Source organism: Anabrus simplex, chromosome 6, assembly GCF_040414725.1.
Source record: "Anabrus simplex isolate iqAnaSimp1 chromosome 6, ASM4041472v1, whole genome shotgun sequence".
Classification (NCBI taxonomy): Eukaryota; Metazoa; Arthropoda; class Insecta; order Orthoptera; family Tettigoniidae; genus Anabrus; species Anabrus simplex.
Window position 1 is genome coordinate 337,471,901 of NC_090270.1, and position 17,379 is coordinate 337,489,279.

Consider the following 17,379-nt stretch of genomic DNA (forward strand, 5'->3'; position numbering starts at 1 on the left):
ATTGGACATTATAAATTTTCCAGCTAACTCATTCTTGGTTGCCTGCGTTTCACCCTTGTGTGCTAAGTTAGGCTCGTCAGTTGGGACTTAGCATACCACCCAAGACGCAAGGCTAGTGCATACCGTGGAGGGCACTGCATAGGCTATTTGAAGCCACCAGCAGTGCCAATGCACTATGAGAGCTATGTTTCATTCCCTATGGGAATCAACATCTACATCATATAAAAACAAACTCATGGCCTTGAAGTGGAAAGACAAGAGAGACATCTGCATGCTGAGTAGTACTCATGACACCGAAATGCTCACTGTTCTAAACAAGAAAGGAGAAACCAAAGAGACCCCGGTCGTATATATTGAGTACAATGACTCAATCGGACCAATGTATCGTGCCATACAGTACGGCGAGAAAAAGAATGAAGAAATATTACCACAAGATTTTTAGATACCTACTGGACATAACAGTGTTCAATGCTTTCGTGATATACAAGAAAAATGGCGGTAAATTCACTCAGCTGGAGTTTCGTATTCAAATTGTGCAGAAACTATTTCAGAAGTATGCGAACGCTACCCCTAACGCAGCCTTGCCAATTCGATCAGTGAGACCCGCACCCGTTGACTTGTCAACTCGATTCTCGGGAAGGCATTTTCCAGATTTCAATCCAGCCTCAAAATCAAGACTGTACGCAAATAAGAGATGCGTTGTTTGTATGGTGAAAGGACAGCGGCGGGATACTCAGTATTGTTGTGTAGTATGCAATGTCCTTGCTTTAGGCTATACCATACAGCTGAAGTATGAGCATTGCAAATATGCCAGCGAGTCTCAGGTTCCATGCTCGGGGAATTTGAGAAGCTCGTAGTCTACACTCGGTGACCGCTGTACAATCTGTGTGCCAACAGCTATCAGTGACCATCCTGATAGATAGTTTTTTCAATTTTTTCTTAATTTGTTATAGCTATTGAGTGTACATAATTAGTGTAGTGTAGTTTTGTGTAATGTGGTGACAAAATTGTGACAAATAAACTCATGGATTACTCGCTGCCCTCTACAATGGCAAGTTATAGGCCTGGATGGTGAGTACATTTTTCTATTTTATTTCAGGAAAATGTGATATTTGAGTGAATGTGTCTCTATTATTTGGAGTATTTGATAATCCTTCATTTGTGTATTACGCATTTCAACGATGAATTAATATAAGTAACACAAATAATACTCCGAATCGGAGTAAATATGAAATGGCACATATGCAATTTTCGCACTGACACTGGATGAATTGAAAAATCATTTAAATTGTAAATAATAATGCAATTTACTCTGCAATGTATAATTTTATACTAAGTTTAAGCAGGTGTAGGTTGGCAAAAACTATTTCTTTTTTAAATGAAAAATTTTACTGAAAATGATTCCCCACTATGCAGGAATTTCTTGTTTATGACCTTCCCACTTAACGGGTTAACTATATTACTGTAGTATTTTGTTTGTTCAGTGTTTCTCTGAATGTTTTGCTCAGAGATGCTTGGATATGTTAATAATATTCTCTCCCTTCTCCAGTGATATGGAAAGTTCCACAGCACTCCACTCATTCTGCCCCTATTTCCCCCTCCCCTCTCCATGGTACAGTATGCTAGATTATAACATCCAATAGGAAGGATCTACAATGTTCAACTTGCCCCTCCCCTGCTTCCCCTCCCCGCTCCATGAAAGTATGCTTACCCAAAACTTTCCATTTGACTCTCCATGACCACAGTCCTGAAATAGTGTTTGGTGACAATGGACTTAGCATCAGCAGTCTAGGTAAGTACAGAAGTTTTTTCATTATGTTAATACTTGCAAATTCATTATTTGAAAAACTTGTTCACATTATGACCTAAATTTCTATCATTGACAAGTTTATGCGATGTAAATAATACTGTACATATATATGCATGTTTTAAGTAATTTGATAAAATCTGAGGATGTTCTTGTAGAACGAAACATATCATTCTTTGTATAATAGTGTGTATTTTTTTTACAGGTATGTTTATATTGTTACAATTTATATTTAAATTGTTGTGTGTTTGAGAGACTGGAAAGTTTTTTTGTTACATACAACACAAGTAGTTCCAATAGGTGCTGCAACCTTTCGTTTATTTTCTGAAGCTTAAAACCATATGCCACACGATGAATGAGTGGTGTTCCTTTAAGCTAAAAACCTGCTGTAATATAAATAATTAAATATGGAAACGAATGGTGGCAGAGATAGGAAAGTGTTAATATTGCTAAGATGAGTACTAAATTAATTTCACTTTTTTAAAAAATTATCAACTATATTACTGTAGTATTTTGTTCATTCAATGTTTCTCTGAATGTTTTGTTCAGAGATCCCTGGATATGAATCTTGACGTGTATGCATGCTTCATCGAATGCCGAACAGCTTTCGATTGCGTATCTCATGCAAAACTTGCTGAGGTTCTAAAAACTACTGGTGTTCAGCTCTATTGGAACCAAACAGCTGAGGTCAAAATAGAGGGAGACACAACTGAGAACATAGATATACGTAGAGGCGTGCAGCAGGGCTGTATCATGTCTCCTCTCCTTTTGAATATCTACTCTGAGGCTGTGTTCAGAGAAGCTGTCGTGGATGTGAGCCTAGGGATCAGGAAAAATGGCAGTGTCATTAATAACATCTGCTTTGCTGATGATACTATTGTGTTAGCCAGTAATCTTGATGATCTTCAAATGATTATTAACAACATTGTAAGGACTTTTATTGACATTGAGAAACCTTATGACAGTGAGCCCAGACAGTTGGTATGGTACATATTAAGGAAAATACAAGTTAATAGAGTGGAAGTGCAAATGATAAAAGCAACAAAGCTAAAGTGGTATGCACATATGATGAGAATGGGAGACGAGAGAGTGCCAAAAAAGCTTTTTCAGAGAAGTTAATAGGAAAGAGACCACGAGGTAGACCCCGAAAGAGGTGGACAAATTCAGTGTGGGAGTGCATAGAGGAGAGGGGAGCAAAACCAGAAGATGCACTTAAAAAAGGAGAAGAGTGGTGATGAGACAGGCAGCAATGGAGGTCCATGATTCACAACCTGACCTGGGAAGCTGGAAACGGGAAATGAAGATGATGATGATGATGACGTAAGGGTCAGTGCAGCATTTGGTTTGTTCATGAATATTGGCGAGACCAAGCTGATTGACCTAAGCAGGCCTCCCTGCACATCAAAAACACAATTGTTCAGCAAATGCCATCCTTCAAATATCTTGGGACTGTAGTGACTGAGCATTATGATCCCAAGAATGGAATCTTATCCAGCATTGGGCAATCCAAAAATTTGTTCAACAGTATTCACCAGTAGAGATCTCAACCTTCAGCTCTGAGATCTGCCCTTTGTTGGAGAGGCAGATTGAAGCTTTAATTTAAGGAGTATATAAGGTGGGGAGTGGTGACTCTGAAATATTTTATACAAAAAAAGGTCTCAAGCAAGGAAGTGCCCTGTCACCATTATTGTTTATTATATTGATGGATGAAATCATAAAACGTGTGAAACAGAGTATCAGTAGTGATGAAGTAAATGCTTTGGTATTTGCAGATGATGTGGTGATTTGGGGAAAGGGAGAAAAGGAATTACAAAGGAGACTGGACATTTGGAATGAAAATCTGAAGGAGTTTGGAATGCTAATTAGTAAAAAGAAAACTGTAGTCATGCGCTGTGGAAAAGAGAAAAAGAGAAGCCCCATAAATATAGATGGAGAACGGTTAGAGAATGTAGAACGCTTTACATATCTGGGTAACATTATTAATAGAAGTAATGAAATCAACTCTGAAATTAATAACAGATTAAAAGGTACAACATTTTATCATCAAGTCAGAGAGCTTTTATGAGACTACAAAGTACCCAAGAGAATGAAATTAACATTATATAAACAGCATTTCATACCAATTGTAACATACGGACTGAAAACGCTGGTAACTAATAAGAGACAAGATAGTAAGATCCAAGCAATAGAAATTAAATTTTTAAGAACATCAATTAAAAAGATAAGAAGAGATAGAATTCAAAATATTAAAATCAGAGAAGAACTAAATATAGAACCATTACTACAGAAGATACAGAAATCAAGACTGAGATGGTTCAGACAAAAAAAAGAATGGGAAAGGAACAGGTAGCAAGAAGGGAATTGGAAAGAGAAGTTAAGGGAAAGACACCAGTTGGAAGACCAAGAAGAAGGTGGATAGATCAGATTTGGAAGGACATTAGAGCAACTGGATTGGATGTGGCAGAAGTAATGGAGCAGGACAGAAAGGAGTGGAGTAGACTTGTTAACCACACCCAGGTGACTGGAGTGCGACATCAATGATTGTGATGTAAGGTTATGAGGCATTTTCAAGAATGTGCCATCCACCAGTATATTTTAAAAAGTACTAATTCTCATTTGCAATATTAGCACAAGTATCTCAAGCATAGTAAATTCTTATCACTCCATGTCATTACATAATTCCAAAACTGTCATGAATTACTGTTCAGGAAACTTAAGTAAATAAATGCCTTCTTTTATTAATCATTCACTACTGATCTGCATTTAGGTCAGTCACCCAGATGGCAGATTCCCTATCTGTTGTTTTCCTCGCCTTTTCTTAAATGGTCGTGAAGAAATTGGAAATTTATTGAACATCTCCCTTGGTAATTTATTCCAATCCCTAACTCCCCTACCTATAAACAAATATTTGCCCCAATTTGTCCTCTTGAATTCCTGCTTTATCCTCATATTGTGATCTTTTCTACTTCTAAAGACATCACTCAAATATATTTGTCTATTGATGTCATTCCACACCATCTCTCCACTGACAGCTCAGAAGATACCACTTAAAAACATATTAGATGTAAGGCTTTTCAGGCGTTTGCTCTATTTACCAGCTTAGGTCTGACACTAGACTCTTCAGAGTGGGATGTGTCAGACCCTACCCACTGACGCTGGGTGTATGCAGGTGAACTTATCAGAAACTTATATAAGAGACAGTCTGATAACTGCATACGGGAGATAAATCTCCACAATGGAATTATTGCCCGCTTAGCAATTCTGAATAGAAAATTCTGAATTCCCATGGTTTGACATGCTGTATTGGTGAAAAATATCTAATTCCCTCCATGGGAATTTAGAATTTTCCATTCGGAATTGCTAGGCGGGCAATAATTCCATTGTGGAGATTTATCTCCCGTATGCAGTTATCAGCCTGTGCCTCTTATATAGTCTTCTGATAAGTTCACCTGCATACACCCAGCATCAGTGGGTAGGGTCTGACACATCCCACTCTGAAGAGTCTAGTGTCAGACCTAAGATGAAACACTGGTAAATAGAGCAAACGCCTGAAAAGCCTTACATCTGATATGTTTTTGACATGCTCTATTGGTGAAAAATATCTAATTCCCTCCATGGGAATTTAGAAGATACCACTTAGTCGAGCAGCTCGTCTCCTTTTTCCTAAGTCTTCCCAGCCCAAACTTTACAACATTTTTGTAATGGTACTCTTTTAAAAAAATACAATAAGCATTATCTTGAGTCACTGGTTTGCTGTGTATTTTCCTGGTGTGGTGCCAGGATGACATGAGATGGCATGTTTTCATAACCGGTTGCCCTTCCCGACGCCAACCTCAGTTGAGGAGCTAATGAGGATGAATTCGTCGCCATAAGACCTATCTGCGACGTAAAGCCCCTAGCAAAAAAAAAAAAAAAAAAAAAAAAGAGGATGAAATGAATGTAGATGAATGAAACTGGGTGAGGAGTTGGAAGGCGTATAGGAACTGTCCCAGCATTTTCCTGGAAGTGAAAATAGAAAACCACAGAAAACCATTCTCAGGTCAGCTGGTGGTGGAGCTCAAACCCACTCATTTCTCAAACGCAAAGCCTGGCTCCACAGTCGTGACGCAGACACTCTGCTCGTTTTGTTCCCTGTATTTGCTGTTATTTTATTTCTATTTAGTTAATGTTGACTTAATCTAATTAATTCAAGATGAAATTCTTAAACTATGTAATAACTTACCTATTGTCAAAGAAGTCTACATCATCCTCATCATACATGTCACCTTCACCATTCATATCATACTCTGTATACATTTCCTCTTCCTCCTCATCCTCCTCAAGATCTTGAGTTTCTAACTCTCCTTCCACATCTATACTTGTGTTGTTAGTAGACAGGGATATGTTAGTGCTGAAGAGAAGTTAGTCAGACATGTTAGTAGGAACAGTAACGCAAGGACAGCAATTATAATTGACATATTTATTTCCAGAGGAACCCAAAAGTTTTGAGGCATTTTAAGAATTTCCACTTATCTATTGTACTGTATTTTCAAACATACCTATTCTCATATTAAACATAAACACAAATTTCTTAAACATCTGATTCTTCCTTTGTTATAACATTTTCTAAAACCTGGTAAAGGCCTTTCTCCTCTAAAAATATTGATTTTAGTTCAATTCTTTTTAGTGTGTTTTGTTTTGTTTATTTTTCTCTATTGTGTGTAAAATGGTATTACCATTAATAAAGTATTATTATTATTCTTGACAAAAAGAAAATTTTCTGGGAATAAATTCTACTGTATTATAAAGACCAAGTAAGTGTTACAGCTTATTAATTGAAAAATGAAAGAAGCAAGTCCATAAATAATGATAATAATAATAGTAATAATTATTGTATGGCCTCAGCTACCGTGTGCAAGCATTTTAATTTGATGCCACCTGGACTGCCTGCATGTCCATTTTGATGTTCTGTTTTACTCTAGTTGATGGCAAATGGCCAACCTCTCTTTGGCGATCTATGACTGAGTTTTAATTTTGTTCGGAAAACACCAAATGTTTTGCAAGTAATCAGCTTCATTTTCCGTATCAAAATCTAATCACAGAGAGTTACAATAAGTGAAAATCTTCCACCTTTTTGATAAAAAGTATCAAAGAGGTGGAAGATTTTCAATTATTGTAAACACCAAATGTGTCGCCAGAGTCTTTCACATGCTGACATCTTGCAACATGGTGTGTCGAATAGACTTCTTTTTTTTCTTTTTCCCCTTCATGAACCATGATCTTGGGACCCAGAGAGAGGCCAATTCTCTACCACTGATCCATAGACAGAGCTACCAACGATCATCATTCAAATCTCGTTTCCCAGGTGTGATGTAAGAGCGCTCTCCATTTCCATATGCACACTTATGTTCCTTCCTCTTCAGCTTCACACCATTCTACGCCTCTTACTTGTAAATCTTCTTTTATTTGGGATATCCATCTTGTCCTTTGCCTGCCTCTAGGTCACTTGCCCTTGCTACTCTTTATGGATCCGTTCTCTTCAAGTGACCAAACCATTTCAATCTTGATGTTGCTAGAGTTTCACAGACTGGTTCCATTTAGACTTCTTTTTGGATCATTTCATTTCTGATCTGATCTTGTCTTGTTTTCTGAAGCATTGACCTCAGGAATTTAATTTCTGAAGCCTGGAGTCTCCTGCCCATATGTTGATATTGGTACGAAGTCAAAGGCACTTGACTGTCCCAAAGGAGGTTCCTGACTTGGTGGTAAAAATGGTTTTCTTTCTGAACTCTGTTGGTGCTTTCAGCTGAGCTTCAGCCATCTTGAGTAACAATGCTGCCAAGATATTGGAAATAATCAATTTCTTCTAATTTCTATTCATTCAGCATAATGTTTGTATGCCCCTCTTGCTCGCACACTGTTATTGCTACTGTTTTTGTAGGACTGATTTTCAGGTCACCTCCTTAAATTGGTAGTTCCAGGTGTTTAGTTTCTGCTGTACTTCATTATATGTGCAACCCCATATCACTACATCTTCTGTAAAAGCAATCACCTTAAAATCATTTCTGGAATTCTATGGATATCTGCTACACAATTGTGGATGGGCTATTTCTGCAAATTGTGACTGTGGTGCCTTCTTGCAGACTGTCCACCACACTGTCACTGACTGCCCTCTTCATGCTTTCAGAGGAATGATAATGGACATCCATCATACATCAGTTGAAGCAATAGAATGGATCAGAGAACTAGAGCTAGAATTGGAAGATTGTACGAGCTTGTAACTGTGCACATTTGTCCACAAATTTTGTATTAAAATGTATATGTGAATAACTTTGATTCATACAATTGCTTCTGGATTTGAAAGGATCTGCCATCAGCATATTTCATAATATAGTCTGATGTTGCCCAGGGTATGCCCGATTGCTTCTCATCATATTGTGATTGTATAATAGCAGTTTTCGTGGAGGCTCCTTAAAAAACAAAAAACCAACAAAAAAGTTCTATTTTATGCTTCTGACTCGAGTAAATAAAAGACTTTGATTAATCATACAATAAATAAATAAAACCTTGTTTACGATTTTGTCTGTTACAGTGATGAATAATAATAGTAACAATACATCAACTTGTTGCACTCCCTTAGTTGCGACAAACCAATCTGAATATCCACTCCCTATTTGGACACAGCTCTGACAATGGTTATATAGCATTTTCACTTTCCTGATAAGAGATTCTGGTACTTTTTCTCTTGTTAGACATTCCCAGACATTATCCCCAGGCAAAGTGTCATAAGCCTTTTCTATATCCAAGAAAACAAAGATGATATCTCTTCCTTTCTCCCAATATTTCTCCATAATCATTCTAACAGCAAAGATGAGGTTTGTGGTTTTTCTGTTATTGTTCTTCCTCTAGCTAAGGTTCAGTGATGCTCCTTAACTGTTTGTTGATAATTTTCTCCATCAGCTTTAATCCATGAGACAGGAGTGTGATTCCTCTTGTAGTTGCCACATTTACATCTGCTTCTGTTTTCGAAGAGGGGAACTATAATATAAAAAAAGGCTTTCACGGCCGCAGATCTTACAATCAGGGGAATAGAACCATCTTCAGGGCTGCCGACAGTGGGGTTCGAACACACTATCTCCTGATTACTGGATACTGGCCGCACTTAACCCAGATCTGCCCACTGTCCTATATTAAGGACAGAAGACATACCCATCATCTTTTACTACTGCCTAAGCCGTCAGGCAAAAATTGGTGCTAATTTTTATGTTGGTCATTTGTTTTGGTTTCAAGCAGTTTAAAGAAGTTTGTGTACATTGTTGATAGCTTTATAACAACCAGACTTTGGTAACATGGAAAAGCTCCTGCCCCGAAAGAATGAAAGGTAAATTACGCAGTACCTTTTGTTGATGTTTATAATCCAATTGGTGTGATATATTGGTCAAGGTACAAGTAATGAATATATGAACTCTCCATTCTTGGTGGCAAATAATTGACTATGTGATTTTTATTCATATTTGAGTGTCCTCTTTATAGGACAGTGGGCATAAGGGGTACTATTACATAGTTTGTTTCTCCTCTATTCCAGCTTGTCTCTGAACGAGATTTTGTCAATTCTGGAGGAAGAACCAGACTGCGATGTGGCATCTGTTGCTGTGTTACCACCGAGTTCCATGGATGACATCATGACTGTATAAAATCCAGGGTGAAGAAGTAATTAAGAAAATACTCTGATCATATGTTTACATTCCAAAAGTCAAACATTTCATTGGAAAATTTTTCAATTCCATACCAATATCAAAATAATTTCATTTGCTGTATTAACATCACGGTTGATCTCAAATAGTGCCACTTCTCTATAGGACTCAATGCTCAACACGAGCAACATAGGGTCTCTCTCCTATTCTCAACCTTATGGACATCCATGATTCTCTTGATGGTGGTAGCAGCACTGATGATTGATGTGTACATTTGAGCATTTAACTCTGCTCAATACAGACAACACTAAGAAACCTGAAGTCTGCTTTCAAGTTTTGCCTCTAAAATCATTCCTTCTCAGTGTACCCTCCAATTATAATTGATTACATATCTCAGTATTATCTGCTACCTACCTAATTTTAACTAGTTTGTGTTGCCCAGAAATTTTTCTCCTGTCCTGGTAACAGTCTTAAGATCTTTCATACTCAGTATTTTGACTACATTATTATTTCTTCTCAAGCCTCCATAGCTCAAGTGGCAGCATGCCGGTCTCTCACCCCTGGGTTCAGTAGTTCAAATCTCGGTCACTCCATATGACATTTGTGCTGGACAAAGTGGAGGCGGGACAGGTTTTTCTCTGGATACCCCCTTTTTCATTCCAGCAACACTCTCCAATATCATTTCATTTGTCAGTCATTAATCATTGTGCCAGAAAAGTGGGACTGGCTTTGTCAGCTGGCACAATTCCTATCCTCGCCGCAAGATGCGGACTCCATTCATTCAATTTCTGACCTGGTTGAATGACTCAAAACAGGCTGTGGATTTTCATTAATTTTCATTATTTCTCTCTTTTAATTAAAATATAATGGTATGACAATGTCTAAGAACACATGTATGAATGGAATGATGAGTATTTTAAGTATGAATTTACAAAGTGTTTAGAAATATCTGTTGTGCCGCTATTTGTTTATCATTGAGGAGTCCTGTGTAAGGTGAACAAGATGTTTATTGATGAGTGGAAGATCAACAGAATAATATTGTTCGGAATATATCTTATTATTATAGTACTTGATAACCTATTTGAGATCACCATGAGTTAATGACCTTACTTCACTCTTTAGTTTGAGTTAAGATTCGTGTGGCATTTGGTGTTTACCGAACAAAATTAAAATTCAGTCACAGACCACCCAAGAGAGATTTGGTTTTCTCTGCCATCTAGTAGAGTGGAACAGAACTTCAAAGTTGACATGCAGGCAGCTCAAGTGACATCAAATTAAACTATTGACACATTTCAGCAGTCCACTGTATTTCCTATCTTCTTTCTCCCAAGTCTACATATGTATTTTAAGTACGTGTCAGTGCTATCTCTATATTTATCTCTGATGAAATGAAATGAAATGTCGTATGGGTTTTAGTGGCGGGATATCCCAGGATGGGTTCGGCTCGCCAGGTGCAGGTCTTTCTATGAAGAAACATCAGTCATTGTTAAAACTTTGGCAGTTTGTGGACAGGATTATTTGTGGTACTTTCTGTTTTGAGGTATAATGTTTTGTTATGTAAGCAAGAAGGTAAGCACAGTTATAACTTATTGTCTACAGAGGAGTGTAGAGACTAAAGCAGACCATGTTAGGCCAGATTCCTCTTAACTGTAAGTATACCAATTCCAATTAGAATGTTCTGATTTTCATATTATCTATAGAGTTGTTGATCATAATGTTAACTTGAGACTGCATTTGAAGCATTAGTAACACGGAAACAAGTAGAGGTATATTTTATAATCTAAAATTTTTTATTTACCTTTTGTCCACTTTATTTGAATACTGGTAAAATGTTTCACCCGAAAAACGAATGGGCTTTTCCATATCCATATTATCATCAACTGAAATGAGAAACAAATGAATATGAAAATTGTTATCAGTAGGTTGACACTTCCAATTAAAAGCACGTAATTTCTAGTTAGAAATAAAGGTACATTTTTATTGAAAGTTATGCCATAATTATTCATTTTTCTATTATTTTGAAGGTTCACATACTACACTGAAGTCTTAAACTAAATATATATCTTCTTCCATGTGTATAATGTTGCATTACTACATATAGGTTTTCATTTTTTTACAATGGGAATGTATAATTTACAAAAATTAAAATAAAGAAGTGAAAGGAAAAACACAATGTAGAGATGGACAGTGATATGTACAATACAGAAAAATATAGAAAAAGCAGAAATGAAGCAATATGTAAATTAATAGATGAAAAATGTGAACTAGGATGTCTAGTTGTTGCAGCAAATGAATAGCTGTTTGTGTGCTGTCAGAAGGTCATCAATATTCCCAGAGAAGGATCTGTGTAGGCATCTGAAGGTGATGTGTTGCATTGTCTGGAATTCTTGCTTGCTGTCATAGCTAAGAGAAGGTTGTAGACCCCAAGAATGCATTGCAGAGTCACTTCTTCTGGTTGCAGTGTGCACTCTGTTTAGTGGGACCCATACACTCCGTCATAGATGAAATCTGGGCTGGGGCTGCTAAAAGATCGATCTCCATTCATCGGGAGCCTTTGTACTCCATTCTTCATTCTAGATTTGAGATCCAGAGTAATTTTCTTTCATCAGCTTTTGAGCCAGCAGTGTGGGGGGAGTGTCTGGATTTCAGTCAGGTTGACGTGATTCTCTGGATGTCATGGTGAATTGGAAGTGATTTATTGGCCTTTATTTTATTTGCTTCTCAGACAAGACTGTTCTTGTGGCAAAAAACTGATGGAAGGATGTGGCTAAGGACTGGAAGCCAGTGCATTGGGGTTATTTTTATGACACCGCTGATAATTGGCACTGTCTGATTCAGGACAGTGTCAATTTTCTTGGTGTGAGTGTTGTTCAGCCAGATGGAAGAGCAGTATTCAGCTGTTGTATACATCAGACTGGTCTTCACAACTTTGACCCGACTGAAAGCCTGCTTGTCCTGCAGGCAGGATCTTGAAAGTGGGAAAACTGATTCTGTTGAAGATCAATCTTTTCAGTAGCTTGTAGTTTAAACTTAATGGTGCTATGGGTCTACAGCTTTCAGGGGCATTGGGCTGTTTTCCAGCTTTCAAGAAAGCAATGATTTCTGATCTCTTGAACTTGAGTGGCAGTTGTCTTGCATGTTAGATGGATGGAGAAAATGTCAGCTAGCCATTTCCTAGTGTTTTGCCATTGTGAATGTTGTTGAAGCCTGGTGCCTTATGCATTTTTCAGCTTCAAAGGTCCATTGTAACTTCATCTGCAGTGAATGGTGATGCTAGCTCTGGTATAGAGGAGCGTGACTTTCTTAGATTTTGCAGGTTTCTTCTGATTACTTTGGAATATGTTTTGTCCGATTTGTCTGATTTAGGCCTTGGAATCTGTATGATTCAGTCTGCTATTTTATCTGGTTTGACTGTTTGGGATGCATGCAGTTTGTGGGAATGATCTCCTAGCTTCATTAGAAGGCTCAAGGCATTTTTACTCCAATGCTTAAAATCTAGTTCCTCAACTGTTTTTGTTTCTCTTTCCCTTCTCTCCTTATCCAGATTGCTAATGAGATTGTCTGGTACTTCTCTCCGACCACTCTGTAGAAAATCTTGATATAGAAGCTCAGGGGTATCGCTCCAACATAGTGTGCGCTGTTTTCGAACACCTCTGGGTATGTGTTTGAGTAAAGCTATCAAGGTGAGATTACTGTATATTGCCGAATCATCTGATCCTTATATTATATGGCTGCAAATCATGGATCGTGACTAAGAAAATAGAATCTACTTTTGATGACTTGGGAAAGAAAATATTTTGTGCAAAACATATGAAGGGTACACAGGAAAAACGAACATTGTCACAAAAAGCAAATTTTACAGGAGAGACATTTTAAAGTTTGAACACTTCTACACAAAATACTAAGGAGATAATTTTTTGTATGTAGGTGTCTAAATTATTGTCACATATATGTGTATCTCATCCATCAATATGATGTTTCTAAGTTAACAAGTACTCTAGTAATAAATTTTTAAGTTCATTAGTGCAAGGACTATGTGCGTTTTTCCTCTGGATTCTCCTGAAAGAATGGGCACTTGCACGATATTACACTGATTATTCCTCCAATATAGCATTAACAATACCTCAATATGTTAAAAAATAGTTTTGAGGGTATTTTACAATGTTTTAGAATATTAATAATAATAATAAACTCAAATTAACACAAATTGAAATAAAGGCATTACAGTCAATTATGAATTTAATGTGTTATGTTACTTTAAATATGCACATAATAGCTCACATTAAAATGTCTGTATCAATGTCTTTCTAAAAATGGTTCAATTTGTAAAAGTTTGGCTTTCGACTTCAAAAATTAAAATAATTTGAACATTTTTATAACTAAATATGGCCGTACACATATGAAACGTAATACACATTTTAATACTTCTCTGTCCTCTTATGTAATGATCGATTTTATTTAATCACCTTACCACAGTACTTTATCAAACATCACTATCGTCATCGTTCGGTTGGTTCTTAGTCGACCCTTTTACGACAGGTAGACGACTAAAGAACTCCTGTGCATCATCTCGGCAAAACTTCTTCAGTATTTTAAGGTCCTTGTACTTCTCTTCAGGCAAAGGAATTGGTCCTGAATATGCTTGCGCAAATTCATGTTGGCCGTGTAACACGTTCTTACGCCCTGTTGCTGTAATAACGGTGGAATTGAAGAGACCATTGTATGTTTCACGGTGTTCAACAGTCTGTGGATATCTGGGTGTAATTCGAAGTTCCAAGATGGGCCGGGTTGCAGCAGGGAAAGTTTTCTTATACATCGGTGTTAGGAAGTTACCCCAGGACTTGAACATATCTGTTTTACAATCGACTACCTCAAAAGGAGAAGGTTTCACTCGAGCATTTCTAATTACTTCCCGCCAGTCATCTGGAGTTTCTGCTGGAGATTTTTTTGGATTAGGCCCATGTTTTTGTCACACTCCATGTACGAATGTCCTCTTATTGGGAATGTGACAACTACTTGGTCAAAGCGATTCAAAGTTATTGCTACATAGTGGAGAAATCTAATCATGGTGAAGTTTTTGTTTTGTCCACTGCATGAATCACAGAAAATGTGGAGTTTACGGACAGAATGATCTAGGTAGGTTGTTATGAAATGATGTAGCATTGAAACTACATCGTCTGCTCCCTTTTTTCCCACTGTCTGATCGTAAGTGTAAAACACCGACATACCAGTTGCTAAAACATGTATATTGAACACATAAAATGAAAGTTGTCTACGATAATAGGCCTCACTGGTCGATATGTTTGGTAACGGAAGATTTCTACCAAAATATATACCTATTCCCTCGTATGTTGCATCTTTTCTAGCTTCTCTTCTTGCGTTTCTCTTCCTTTTGTAGAACCAGTCAGCTCTAACTGTGTGCAGTTTCATTTCATTATGCAGTTTCTTCAAATCTTCTTCAATCTTCTTTATTTCCCCCAGATTAGATGACGTTTCTTTAGCCTTTTCTAAGTTACTAGCTGATGCTTTCTGTTCATCGCATGTGCTACACGTATCACTTCGGGGATACCCAAAAGAGATGTTAAATTTTGTGACAAATGTTACTCTGAATGTCTCATAAGAAATTTGAACATGCGGATAGCGTTCCAGAAACATGAAAAGTAGCTTTTTCACATTCAGTTCTTCAGGTAGGTAAACTTTTCCTGTATCTTGTAAACTATAATGAGCTTTGCGTCCCTTAAGAGAACTGAGAAATGTAGTCATTGCTTCATATGTTTCTTCAGGAAGTTTACTTCTGCCTCTATTCTCATGTTTTCCCCTTTTGTCAATTGGGGAGTGTCGTGTTGTAGCCAAGGACGATTTAATTGTGTGTAAACGGCGGGCAGTTACACCAAAAAAAGATAAGATTGCTTTAAAACAAACATTAATTTCAGCGAGTGTCCCTTCACGCACGACACGAACTTTATACACATAAGAAAAATCATGCAGACGGGCCTCTTGTGCTGGTTGCCGTGGTCGCCTTCGGTTAACAGGAATTACGGTCATTAATCCCGCCAAATACGAGTTCTGGGCATTTCTGTCACCTAACTTATTAAAATCATGTATTAGCTTATTCCGTTCACTTGCAGTGACCCGCTTAAAACATTGTAATCGTTTGCAGTCACAGTCTTCACTGGATTGATACGCAGTATCTCGTAACTTCTTCATAACACTTTTTACACTACCGAATTTACGTTTCTTCTTTGTAGAATTCCCTATGCTCGCTACTTGAGTCTCTTCATCACTTGAATTGTAGACATGAGTGTCCATCACAGCATCCATCGTACTACGTACAATATTAGTGTAACAAACCTACACAATACAGAGACAGAACAAATCAACTGACACAGCCATCAATCACCTTAAACGGTAATGGCAGCGACACGCGCATGCGCATTCGAGCTGTTGGTGGACTGTGTTCGTTTTAATGTAGTTCCACGTATACATTATTCGTTCTTCCTCTGTGTACCATTTCTATTTTACTGCATATCTTGGACATCGTTCATTGTTTCTCTTTGATATTTCTCGTGTTGATAGCTTCACTACTAAGCTAACAAATGGAACTAAGAACTCATTTTTTGAATTTTTGGACATTGTTCGTTTTTCCTGTGTACCCTTCATATGTGATCATGCCGTATGGAGAATAGGAATTAATTTAGAGATACAGATCTTGAGACAAAGTTTAAGTCAGAATAATGGAATAATTAAAAAAACATGGAAGAATGGAAAATTGAGGTTACCTAAATGGATGGTGCATTCCAAAACAGGAGGAAGTTGAACTGCTGGAAGACTAAAGGCTTGCTTCCACCTAGTGGAATGGAATCGAAGCGAACCGAACCAAATTTGTTTTTAACATGTGTTTAAACGGGAGATAGAGATGGCGAACGCCACGAGTTGGATCGAACCGAATGGAACAGGATTCTCTGCCAAGAATATCTTCTGACTAGCGGAATGGAATCGAACAGAATTATCAACATCCGTGCAACTTCATAATTCGATTCCACTAGGTGGGAGTGAGCCTTAAAATGCTTGAACAATGTGGAGGATGGTCTGAAAATCCTAACATGGAGAAAGAGAGTGCTTGATAGGAAAGAATGGATGTCAATTCTTACCGAGCTTAGGCTACTCTAAAAGGGCCGAAGAAGAAGAAGAAGAAGAAGAAGAAGAAGAAGAAAGAAGGAGTAACATTAAACTATAGTTTAAAACATTTAAACTTCACTATTCTTAGCGTTAGTACAAGTAAAAGAAATAGAATACAAAATATATGACTATACGTGTACTCACAATTCTCGCAGTGTTCTCCTGCGTACTTTAGTGGACATTTACAAGCGTAAAGACCAAGGAGAGGCTGGCATATGCCTCCATTGAGGCATGGATTTGCTTCTCTATCAACTGGGCAGGGGGGTCCTCTATAGCGAGATATGCCGCTTGCACGAGAAACACCTAATGGAGCGGATCTTTCTCCCAGGTTATCCAGAGTGTGGCCATTAACTATCAGTCTCTGGATTGCTCCATCTAGACCTGTCATAATTGCTGCATCTCGATTTGTTTCTACAATAGCTCTGAAAAGAAATCAAGTAATAAATTAGAAAAGGGACATTCAAGGATCAAAAATGTTCCATATATCAACAAATAAATTTTAGAGTTTAGAGCTGGGGTTCTTAACATATGGGTCATGACAATGTCATGGTGGCTTTCAAGATGGGTCATCGGAGCTTCCCGAAAACAATTGAGGAGATGATGATAAGGATGAAATGATGATGAAGACGACACATACACCCAGCCCCCGTGCCAGAGAAATTAACCGATGGTGGTTAAAATTCCTGACCCTGCCGGGAATCGAACCCAGGAGCCCTGTGA

At 37.6% G+C, this 17,379-nt stretch overlaps 1 protein-coding gene across 1 annotated transcript in view; it reads right to left on the minus strand.

The window, feature by feature from the left end:
- The window catches only part of LOC136876018 (agrin-like), a 207,435-nt gene that overhangs the window by 13,570 nt on the left and 176,486 nt on the right, over positions 1-17,379 (minus strand). The window contains exons 24-26 of the mRNA XM_067149627.2: positions 16,804-17,081; positions 11,279-11,360; positions 6,030-6,197 (exon numbers count right to left, since the gene is read on the minus strand). Coding sequence (XP_067005728.2) covers positions 6,030-6,197; positions 11,279-11,360; positions 16,804-17,081 — 528 coding nt within the window. The remainder of the gene's footprint in view (positions 1-6,029; positions 6,198-11,278; positions 11,361-16,803; positions 17,082-17,379) is intronic.